At 42.8% G+C, this 10,358-nt stretch overlaps 5 protein-coding genes across 9 annotated transcripts; 4 read left to right on the top strand and 1 right to left on the bottom strand.

The window, feature by feature from the left end:
* The first annotated feature begins 144 nt into the window (after positions 1-144).
* On the top strand, positions 145-615 carry LOC115768624. Its single transcript, XM_030713287.1, has one exon. The coding sequence runs from the start codon at positions 145-147 to the stop codon at positions 613-615; it is 471 nt and encodes a 156-aa protein (XP_030569147.1).
* Positions 616-799: 184 nt separating this feature from the next.
* On the top strand, positions 800-2,455 carry LOC115768614. The gene is made up of 3 exons (XM_030713274.1): positions 800-1,130; positions 1,530-2,170; positions 2,249-2,455. The coding sequence occupies exons 1-3, from the start codon at positions 800-802 to the stop codon at positions 2,453-2,455; spliced, it is 1,179 nt and encodes a 392-aa protein (XP_030569134.1).
* A 371-nt stretch (positions 2,456-2,826) lies between these two features.
* LOC115768605 (probable chitinase 10) lies at positions 2,827-4,343 on the top strand. Its single transcript, XM_030713262.1, has 2 exons — positions 2,827-2,902; positions 3,562-4,343. The coding sequence occupies exons 1-2, from the start codon at positions 2,827-2,829 to the stop codon at positions 4,341-4,343; spliced, it is 858 nt and encodes a 285-aa protein (XP_030569122.1).
* A 156-nt stretch (positions 4,344-4,499) lies between these two features.
* LOC115769848 (BAG family molecular chaperone regulator 2) lies at positions 4,500-6,898 on the top strand. 5 transcript variants are annotated; one of them, XM_030714847.1, is made up of 5 exons: positions 4,500-4,772; positions 5,153-5,695; positions 6,136-6,156; positions 6,218-6,354; positions 6,426-6,898. In XM_030714847.1, the coding sequence occupies exons 2-5, from the start codon at positions 5,478-5,480 to the stop codon at positions 6,800-6,802; spliced, it is 753 nt and encodes a 250-aa protein (XP_030570707.1). In that variant the 5' UTR covers positions 4,500-4,772; positions 5,153-5,477; the 3' UTR covers positions 6,803-6,898. The 5 variants fall into 5 exon arrangements, with proteins under 5 accessions (XP_030570707.1, XP_030570689.1, XP_030570699.1 ...); XM_030714829.1 differs by having other exon boundaries at positions 6,218-6,360; positions 6,426-6,896; XM_030714839.1 differs by having other exon boundaries at positions 4,500-4,919; positions 6,218-6,360; positions 6,426-6,896.
* Positions 6,899-6,988: 90 nt separating this feature from the next.
* LOC115769824 lies at positions 6,989-8,387 on the bottom strand. The gene has a single exon (XM_030714799.1). The coding sequence runs from the start codon at positions 8,117-8,119 to the stop codon at positions 7,058-7,060; it is 1,062 nt and encodes a 353-aa protein (XP_030570659.1). The 5' UTR covers positions 8,120-8,387; the 3' UTR covers positions 6,989-7,057.
* Positions 8,388-10,358: the final 1,971 nt, after the last annotated feature.

Here is a 10,358-nt window from a genome sequence, read left to right as displayed (position 1 = left end):
CAACTATTTAGAAGACAAACTCTTGTGGGAAAATATAAAAAGCCTAAGCACAACTCCAAGCAGCCGCACACAATGAGACAATCCGTACGCATTGACATCCGGCCCGTCATCGTCGCCGTCGTCGTGGTCGTGGCCGCCGTCGTCATGATCAGCGTCGACGCAGCCGAGTTTCCGGAATGCGATTCCGTGGCTGCCAATTCATTCATTAACAACACGCGATCCAATTGCAGCCACAGCCTAATTTACTGCGATGGCGATAACTCGCAGTTCTGCGATTCGACCGTGCTCTGCGACCTGGAATACACCTGCCCGCCGGCCACGAACGGCAGCACCACGCTGCTGCCGCTGCCCGCCGACGAGGAGCCCGCCCCAACGACCAGCAGCGACAGCTCCACCGACTCCACTGTGTCCACGCCGGCTACGCTGGACGTGCGTGCGCTGTGCCGGCGCGGCGTAACCAAGAAGTACATGTATCCCGGCAACTGCAACTATTACTACTATTGCGTGGATGGTTTTCTGATTGTGGAGCAGTGCCCCATCGGCTACGCCTACAATGAACTGGCTGGCAAGTGCAGCGGACGCATCCAAGATGTGGCCGCGTGCCGGCAGCCGTGAGCTGAGGCGAACATTTACCAATTAAGCTTTTCGTTGTCTTTGCTTTTTTTGTGCTGTGCAATTAACACAATTAATAAATATGAACTAATCGCCTTATCGAACTGCGAACTGCGTGCGCCTCTAAACGCCTATAAAGCAGCCGACTCCGGCTGCGGATCTCAACAGTATTGATGTCAACCTATTTATGTTGAAACTTCTAACAATTGTCTTTGGCTGCCTGCTGGCCTTGCTGGGCTCCCGGGCGGTGCGGGCGGCCTTTCTGCAGGAGTGCGAGGGCGTCATCATTAGCCGCGTGCCCAATCCGAATCCCGACTGCAGCGAATATGTCTACTGCAATGGCGATGATTCCTACTACTGCAACGGCGACTGCAACGAGCCGGTCAGCTGCTACGGCTCAAATGACACGGAGACAACCACATCGCCGGAGAGCACGGAGCTGGCAACGGAGCAGCCAGCCGCAAGCAGCACTGAGACTTCCAGAGCAACCAGCAGCAGCAGCAGCAGCAGCAGCAGCAGTAAAAACTCAAACCCCAGCACCACCAGGAGCACCACCTCGATACCCACCACGACGACCACCACGACGAGCAGCCTTCAAGTGATCTGCCGAAGAAGCGGTCAGAACGGCGTCTATCCTTATCCGGCGAACAATAACTATTATTATCAGTGCATCGCCGGGTATCTGCTGCTGCAGCAGTGCCCGCAGCATTTCCATTTCGATGTAGCGCTGAGCCAATGCACTGGCTCAAACCCTTATCAATTGTAAGCCCCTCATAGCTCTAGCCTAACAGGGGTGGCAATAATAAAGTCAACACAATCAGCAGGAGTTTTGCATGACATGTTCGCAGCGTAAATTAAAAGGCCTGATAAGAGGCAGCTCATTAAAAATGTTTCCGTAACCCAACTCGGCTCTTTAGTCGCCCATCGACAACGTCTCGAAGCGGAGGCCATGCATCATCTAAGCAAAAACTTATTGCTGCTGCTTTTGGTCGCCAGCTGCCATTTGGCGGCCAGCGACATCTTCGAGCAGTGCAACGCGGAGAATAATAACAATTTTGTGGAGTCCAATAAGAGTTGCACACATTTCGTGTTCTGCAGCGGCGAGGACTCCTTCGAGGGCGAGTGTCCCGAGGAGAATGACTACTTCAATGCCCAGCTGGGCATGTGTGAGCCCATGCAGGACGTGGACTGTCGCACCGGCCTGCCGCTGCAAACGGTGGAGGGTGCCGGCTCGATCACAGTCACCGAATTGCCAGCAGTCACTGTGACTGATGTCGTGACTGCTGCGTCAGCCTCCAGCCCGGCCACGTCCACGGCCAGCGCGGTGCTTCAGACAACGCCTGTCAGCCTTGGGGAGAATAAGGTGGTCACCCTGGTGGCCAGCGCTTGTCCAGCCACGGATAATTACAATCAGATTGTGCTGATGGGCCACGACAAGTCCTGCACGGAGTACTTCATATGCTATCACGGCAAGCCGCTGGCCATGACCTGTGCCGCCATGCTGCACTTCAATGTCAAGACCGGCAAATGCGATAAGGCCGAAATAGTCAACTGTTTGGTGGGTGACACACGAGATACAAATATATATCTAGATTAAAATATTCTATCTAATAATATATCCATATTTCCCTTGCAGCGATCAACTATAAGCGTGCGGGAACAATGCAAGTCGCATACCGTGGATATCTATCCGCATCCCGATAACTGCAACTACTTCTACTTTTGCCGCAATGGTTACCTGATGCTCCAGCAGTGCCCCTTCTTCTACGGCTGGGACTACGAGAAGCGTTCCTGCGTGGCGATCGCGCATGCCAGGTGCTACGGCAGAACACGACTCTTTTAATAAATTCTATTTATGCGAAATCAAATTTACTTTTAATAAAACATGACTTTAAAGGAACCTCATAAACCTTCTCTAAACTAATCTGAGAAAAATAAATGATTAAGTTTTTGTGTACTTCATTTAAAGCGAAGCTTAAATTATAAAAATCGCAATCTCTAGAAGAGTGTACTACCTGGTGTAGGATTTGAACCAGCGTCCTCTCTAAATGACTGACTGGATGCCAAGGCCTAAAAAGGAGGGATCCCTATAACGATATATATCTAGTTATTGACTTGTGTATTTATACAAACCATTTTGTAACTCGGCTTGGAAAGGGTTTTCCATTTGCCAAAAGATCGCCCCAAATAAATACCTTGACAAACTTATGCGTCATGCCCGTAAATATAGCTCTACGGATAGCTTCTGGAAAATCACTTTTGCTATTTCGCAATCTCACGGGGAGCACAGGTAATCATGGCTTGTTTTCAAGGCCTCGTCACAATTTTATCAGAGCCAATTGTTGAATCATTGCACAATGAAATATTTTGTAGGAAATTCAGATATTAGAAATGGGCCAGCTATCACTAAAGATGAAGCCCCATTGACCGATAGGGCAGCTATCGAGCCAAGGACAAATATCTGCTTGTACTTCTTGCTATCATCGCACACACAACATAACATAATTAATTGGGCTTTTAATGTCGCTGCCACAATCTATGGCAGCTAATCTCGCGTTGAAGTCTGTTGGTTCTCTGTGGGATCGAAATTGTAAAATTATGAACGTAGCAGAATGCGCTTCTTTTCATGCCTCTGGCTGAGATATTGTTGGTAATTTTGGAATCAATATGTGTCGATCGATTGGATGGCAAAAAAAAAGTAGTGCAGAAATTGTTTTGGTTGAAGGCCTTATCGAAACGTTGACACGCAATTGAAAAATGTTAATTTTCTGATATTGATGCTATGCTGTCGCATATATGCCAAGTTCTTGGCGCATTACGAAATTAGAATAAAATTGTGCTCTACTGAAGCTTGACACACATTCAAATGGACTACAACTGGAAACTTTTTGGTAGATCCTGCTCTTTCTTTCGGCCCAATGCCTTCTTTTAACCATATTTCTATTTTAGACATCTGCCTGCTGCTGCTGTGCTCCACCTTGTCAACGTCTCGAATGCAGTGGAGCATACGGAAACCCACCAATTCGGTGACCATACGACAGAGTGCTGTGAGCATGTGCTTGAATCATGCGAGTGGCAGCTTTGTGGAGCATCCCGACGACTGTCGCATGTTCTATTTGTGCCAGGACAACGGCGATGCTGTGCTTGCCTCTTGCCCGTCCAATATGTATTACAATAAGGTGAACAAAATTTGTGATACGGCTGACAATGTTACATGCAAGAATAACACCAGCAGCGAGATCAGCAATGCACCTGACACCGACCAAAACGAGCTGAACAACATGGTCACGGATGCGGCTACTTATTGTGCGACGTTAACGCCACAGGCGGGCACTGATCGGATTGTGTATATTGGCAGCTCAAGCAGTTGCAATAGTTATTACATTTGCTATTATGGACAGGCTATACTGCAAGAGTGCAGTGTGGAGCTGCACTGGAATGCAGTGACGGCCAAATGTGACTTGCCGGAGCGCGCCAAGTGTACGCTGGAGGAGAATATAGTGCCTGTGCAGCCGCCTAGTGATATTGCCAGCGAGCTGTTGCATTGCCCGGCCTATGGGCAGCATCTGTATCCGCATATGCAGCGCTGCGAATTCTTCATTTATTGTGTTAAAGGTCATGCAACCTTGCAGCAGTGCCCGTTTTACTACTTTTTCGATGTGATCACCAAAACCTGCCAATGGTCACGCACGGCGCTGTGTGTGAGGGATTTGAATTTTCCGCGCCACTAGTAATAAGATAATCGATATCGACAGTTCCACAAAAAAAACACACAAAAGAGTGACCGTATCGGTAGCAATTAATCGATACTAAGTATCCGCCTATTCGAGCCGATTAATATTTGTCGTGATGTCATGCCATATTACACCAAAATTTTCTATGCGGCGGTCACACTGTTGCTGGCCTGGCCACTGTTTACACGATTTTTTTTATAATTAAACTGATAAATTGTGCAGCGCTGCTAAATAAGATGAATTAAATAATAAAACCCAAGAATATAGCTTAACTATGTCCTTACTAAAACTCAGCATACAAGTTTTACGACAAGCAACAAAGTAAACAAAAAGGAAAGGAGTTATTTTTTGTAATTGAAAAATCGCTACGAATCCGAATCAATAATAAAATTGACTAGTTTACCTGGTAACAGTTAACACCTGCAGGTAAATGTATGTTGCCATTATACTTCAACGATATACAACATTTCAGAGCAGCCTCGATATTACTGGAAAGTTCTATAGACGTCTTGAACAATTCATTGCGCCAGCAGCATATAAAATAAGTGTCAATTTTGTTGTTTACTTGTGTGTGTACGTAAGAAAAATATGTTTGAGAATTTGCTTGGCATTTTTCGTAAACGTCGCCGCTGCGATGAGCAACTGTCTCCTCAGCCCAGTTCCAATTACGACAGCGACGAAGACGAATACAATGATGATGAAAATTATGCCCATCCAGCCGAATGGACTGGCGCATATTTTAGCAACTCGCAAATCGATAGGTAATTAATAACTAAATAAAAGTTCTTTTTGCTCTCTTCTTGCAGCCGGTGAGTGTGTATGTGTGTAGCTATCATATATAAACAGTATAAGCATCAGCCAAATAAAACAAAAAACAAGCCCACACAAAAAGCTTAACACATTCCATAACAGCCCAAAAGGCCGATCAAGTTTGCTGAAAAGGCGCGAGCTTTGAAACTGTAACAAAAGTCAAAAAGAGAAAGAGAGAGGGTGAGAGTGAGAGAGAGAGAGAGAGAGCGTGCGCGTGAGCGAGAGGCATCTAACAGCTTATCGTTGGTCTTAAGTTCGATCTGGCACCGAGGCCGGACGGCTGCAACAGATTTGATTGGCACCCTGGATCAGCCGCAGGATATGGATATTGATGCTCCAATTGCGCTTGGCATGCAGGAGCACAACGACGACGATAATCAGCATAACCACAACACATCACACGTTTATCATTCGGAATCATCAATGAATTTTGATTATTTGCAAGGCCTGCATGCGGATGCAGCATCGTCATCAGGCGGTTCCCTTGGCTCCGGCAACACCTCTTATGGACTTGTCGACGACAGTAGAGCGCTGGACAGGTTGTTATTCCAAACTACATACAAAAAAAAAAAAACCTACTACTAGTCAACACCACAACAAAAACAAACATCTCTCGAAACAAAAATTTAAATTTAAAATTATTTATTATTTGTGGCCTTTTGTCGTATTTTTTTTCACGCTGCTACCTTATGTTTCATCAGCTTATGTAGAATATCATATATATATATTTTTTTTTTCACATACAACTCGATTTGGTAGTGTCTAATAATTATAATATTACAAAAGTATGGTGGTAGCCCAAAAGTGTTTTGAGTGTCGCCCACACAATGTCCAAAAAAGTAATAATAATAAACGTTGTGTGAGTGCCTCTGTATTCTTATTAAGTTTCTACAGCCTAACAACGTTTAACAACAACTTTGCTTGTGTCTTTTCATATCATCATCAACAACAACAACATAAAATAACCAACATTGGGTAGACCTTTCAATGCGAACGAGCGGTAAAACCACAACTATTACTAATGCTTAATAAACATAAACTAATGTTATGTCCGTTTACAGATTTGTTACAATACTCGATCAGCTGGATGCGCGCGTGGAGAAGTTCCGCAAGGATTCCTTGAATTTACAGGAAAAGAAAGACTACCTCTTAATGTCCATGGATCTCATCAAGAGCAACGAATTGCTGCAAAACATGAGTGAGGGTAAACAGATTTTGAGTTCAATGTAAAACTGAAAAACTAAACTAGATAATCTTTTAAATACACAGGGGAGCGCGAGGAGATCATGTTGTACATACAACGCGTTAGTTCGCGCCTTGCCACGGTTGAGCTGAATGTGCGTACCGTTAGGGACGCTTCCCAGGAGGATTCGCTCAGCCAGATTAATGCCTTAATCGATACAATGATCAAAATGGGTGATCCTGTCATTGGACGTCAGCGTTGTCAGCTATATTTAAATGCCTGCTGCACCAGCACCATAGATCCCAATGGTCGCATGGGCACACTGCACGAAGCGGATGTGGGTCCGATCGATAAGAAATTCGAAAGTGCCTTGCTTGGCTGCACTCTGGACGATCAGAAGAACATTAAGAAGCGTCTGCAGGCATTAATGGGATATCTTAATAAACAAACTGTTACCAATTAAATTTTAATAGCTATCAATATGCCGCAATATTATAATGGAATTATGTTACCCGAGGGCAAACGATAAACCAAAACGAAATTAAATACACAATATGCCGACACAAATAAATCGAATCGCATTGTTTAATAGTTTTTCTCTTATCGATGTTTATTGTTTGGCGCGCCACTAATCGATAATTTCCACGTTCACCCACACTAAACAGCTGAGCAAGTGCCGTTAGTTTTGGTTCCATCTTGTTTTCTGCACATTTTGATTTCATAGGCCCGGATAGCAAATGTCTTGCGGTTTAAGCACACGATCGCTGAGCACCCAAACGGCGCCCTCTACTCCGAAGAATATTTGCTGTATATTCTTAGAAGTTAAATAAATAATCTCATTACCCTCGGCGGTTAAATTTGCCAGCTGCGCGCAACGCACAACTGCGCCAAATTTGGGCATCACATAGAACAGCGCTCCGAAGTAATCCATTATCATGCTGCGACTGGGGCCCAACAAACTGCCCAGTCGTGTGAGCTGTATGTGCAGCGTATCTGACGATGATGAGGAGGAGGACGAGAGGGAGGCTTGTGTGGAGCCCATTAATTGCAGCCTCTTAATGGAACTGTAAAGTGCACCATCTTGATCCGAGACAATCAGTTCGCCCTGCACGCCAAATGTAAAGTCAATTGGCTTGATGGCAAACGCCTGACTCATGCTTTCATATTTTTTGCTTTTTAGCTCACGACGATGCCAGGTTTGTTCTAGTATATCATATGCCAAGATATGCGGCTGGCCATCCAATATAAAGAAAATGTGGCGCTCCAGCTCGCAGCTACTTGGCTTGGGGCCCAGATGTACCACCAGGCTCTGCGTGGCATTGGCGTCAATGTGCTGACCACAGTCGATGCGCAGCAGCTCAGCATTGTTCCGTATCAAATCAAAGACCAGCAGCTTGGGCGCACACTCATTGTCTGGCCAGCCCACATCCATGACCCACAGACGGCTCAGGCTATCCACTTGTGACCAATGTGCCTGCTGCAGACGCGTGCAGTCCATCTTGAGCTCGGCTCTATTTGCATGGACTTCGCTGTTGGGAAAGATGATCGTGCGCATGGGCAAATAGGAAACGGGCCACTGTGCTTCAATCAGTGTGGGAAAGTCATTATGCTCCACGCTTATGCTGAGAAACACCCGCGAAAAGTGTGTGGACAAGTGACGCACGTTGTAACTGGAGTTGTTGAGACCCGCCTGAGACAGCGACCAGCCTGCACAGGGTCCCGTTTCAAGGAGAGAGATTAAGAGCACAGCGTAGACACGGAGCCGCGTTTGTGTGTCCATCGTTAAGCGAGCGGACTGCAACTGGAACTCAGCTAAGGCGGCCCCCAAAACAACAACTGCTTACGTTGTAAATGGAAATTGGCCAAGTCAAGGCAGTTAAACACATTCGTCAAATGTGTCTATCTCAGCATTTGGGATATCGTGTGTCAGCCGACAAATTAAATAAACCGGCAACCTGCATTCAACAAGTGCCCAAAAAAAAGAAGTTTCGTTCTTTGACGAAATATGTAATATGTAATAGGAATATATCCGTCTCAGCTGATATATTCCGTAAGGTATGAGACTTATGGTTAGTACTCATGCATTGGGAATCTATTATAAATACTTATTTTCGTTACAGACTTTATAAAAGTGTCATTGCTCAAGATAAAACAACTATATCGCCATAAGAAACTTGATGAAACTTTAAAGTCAATAACTTAGCGGATTTATAAAGCTGGATCAATTTCTTTTATAACTTTTATATTTTATAAAGGTAGCACGATTGTATCTTTAGGGTATTAAATCATCGATGCCTCAAATATTGTTAAACAATATTGCTGTTAACGTATTTACGGATACGTGAACTTTTTTGTTGTGCAATGACTCACATAAATGGTTGTTATCATTATTGACAAATATCATAGATAGCCCGTGCACGGGAACTGCCTTAACAGATAGTCTTATAATATAATATAAATATTATTATTATTCTATAACCATATTAAAAGGATGAAGACAGTTTTATATATATACATACACTTAAAAAACGAACACAAAAAGTAGGGAGCGGATTAGAGTTAAAGCAAGAGAGAGAGAGAGAGAGAGAGAGAGAGAAAGAGAAAGCAAGAGACGGGACGAGAGTAAACTTGAGTAAGAGCAAGACCAGAGGTATTAATTAAGTAAAAACCTGTGAATTTTGAACACATGAGAATTGCATTGTAAATTGCAGCGCAGCAGAAAGTATGGTACACGTAAATATAGATATACGCATGTACATACGTATGCATATAGATATGTAAATATACATACATACATACATATCATATATGGGCAAACATACATAAGCAAACATATATTCATACATACATACATGCATACATACAAACATACATACATACTTACATACAAACATACATACAAATAATGTATGTATGTATGTATGTTACATACTTACATATAAACACACATACATACATACATATGTACATACATACATATATACATACATACATACATACATACACATGCACATACATACATACGCACATGAGTCCACACACACACAATTAACTTTATTAGATAAACACGACACTTGTATGTAACACTTCACTGACTGGTCAGACAAGAAATTCTTCAAGCCCTACTTGAATTTTTGAGAATCGAGGAGGAGAGCTTCATTAAAATTACGTTCATTTTCAAATTTGCAGCGCAGCTTGATTTTCATTTGGATAATTGAATACATATACATACAGACATATACACATATGTACATATATACATACGGACATACATACAGACATACATACACACATATATACGCACATACATACATATGCACAAACATATTTTCATCCACATATGTATTTTTGTAATATAGAGCAAACCATGCACACATACATAAATACATACATGCACACACGTGCATGCATGCACACACACACGCATGCATATATACATATATAATGCGTACTGATAGTGCATGTAAGCTTTATTTAATGTTATCTGATAAGAACAAAACGCTTAAATGCATAAAATAAGTTCTGTCAAAATTGCTATTAACTCATGTTATAAAACAAATTCATGATATTTGTATTATTTTATTAATAGCGTTTATTGCAAGACCATAATTTGAGGAACTGATCGATCAATGGAATGACATCCCCAACATTTTCTTCTATTTCTTGACCTAATCATTATTTTTATGACTTACCATACCTGATTTAAACGCACCATTCATGTGCCATTATCTAATCTACAATAATTTGAATTGTTTCTTTAGCTTTTACCAAAAACTAAGCCAGATGTGTTCTTTATTTACACAATTGTTGATAATAGTTTCCTGTACTTTTGTAAATCCCCAAATGATATTTATATAGATGTATTGTATTATTATGTTAGTATTATCTCAAATGGCCAAAAGCAATTTGTCACGATATTTTTAAAAGTGAACTTTTATCAAATCTATCTGTGCTATATTAATCCGATTTTCATTTCAGTTATGTAGATCATAAATTAATAGTATTTTTGTAAGTGGTTT

The sequence above is a fragment of the Drosophila novamexicana genome, unplaced genomic scaffold (genome assembly GCF_003285875.2).
Source record: "Drosophila novamexicana strain 15010-1031.04,08,12 unplaced genomic scaffold, DnovRS2.1 tig00000009-arrow-pilon, whole genome shotgun sequence".
NCBI classification, from domain to species: Eukaryota; Metazoa; Arthropoda; class Insecta; order Diptera; family Drosophilidae; genus Drosophila; species Drosophila novamexicana.
The sequence above is the reverse complement of the archived record's forward strand: the minus strand, read 5'-3'. Positions and strand labels throughout refer to the sequence as shown.

Coding starts and splice junctions, on each gene's coding strand:
- LOC115768614 (XM_030713274.1), top strand. CDS start 800: ATGTTGAAACTTCTAACAATTGTCTTTGGCTGCCTGCTGGCCTTGCTG. Junction 1,131..1,529: donor CAGCAGCAGCAGCAGCAGCA/GTAAAAACTCAA, acceptor TCGGCTCTTTAG/TCGCCCATCGACAACGTCTC. Junction 2,171..2,248: donor CCGAAATAGTCAACTGTTTG/GTGGGTGACACA, acceptor TTTCCCTTGCAG/CGATCAACTATAAGCGTGCG.
- LOC115768605 (XM_030713262.1), top strand. CDS start 2,827: ATGCCCGTAAATATAGCTCTACGGATAGCTTCTGGAAAATCACTTTTG. Junction 2,903..3,561: donor CAATCTCACGGGGAGCACAG/GTAATCATGGCT, acceptor TTTCTATTTTAG/ACATCTGCCTGCTGCTGCTG.
- LOC115769848 (XM_030714829.1), top strand. CDS start 5,478: ATGGATATTGATGCTCCAATTGCGCTTGGCATGCAGGAGCACAACGAC. Junction 6,157..6,217: donor CCTTTCAATGCGAACGAGCG/GTAAAACCACAA, acceptor GTCCGTTTACAG/ATTTGTTACAATACTCGATC. Junction 6,361..6,425: donor GCTGCAAAACATGAGTGAGG/GTAAACAGATTT, acceptor TTAAATACACAG/GGGAGCGCGAGGAGATCATG.
- LOC115768624 (XM_030713287.1), top strand. CDS start 145: ATGATCAGCGTCGACGCAGCCGAGTTTCCGGAATGCGATTCCGTGGCT.
- LOC115769824 (XM_030714799.1), bottom strand. CDS start 8,119: ATGGACACACAAACGCGGCTCCGTGTCTACGCTGTGCTCTTAATCTCT.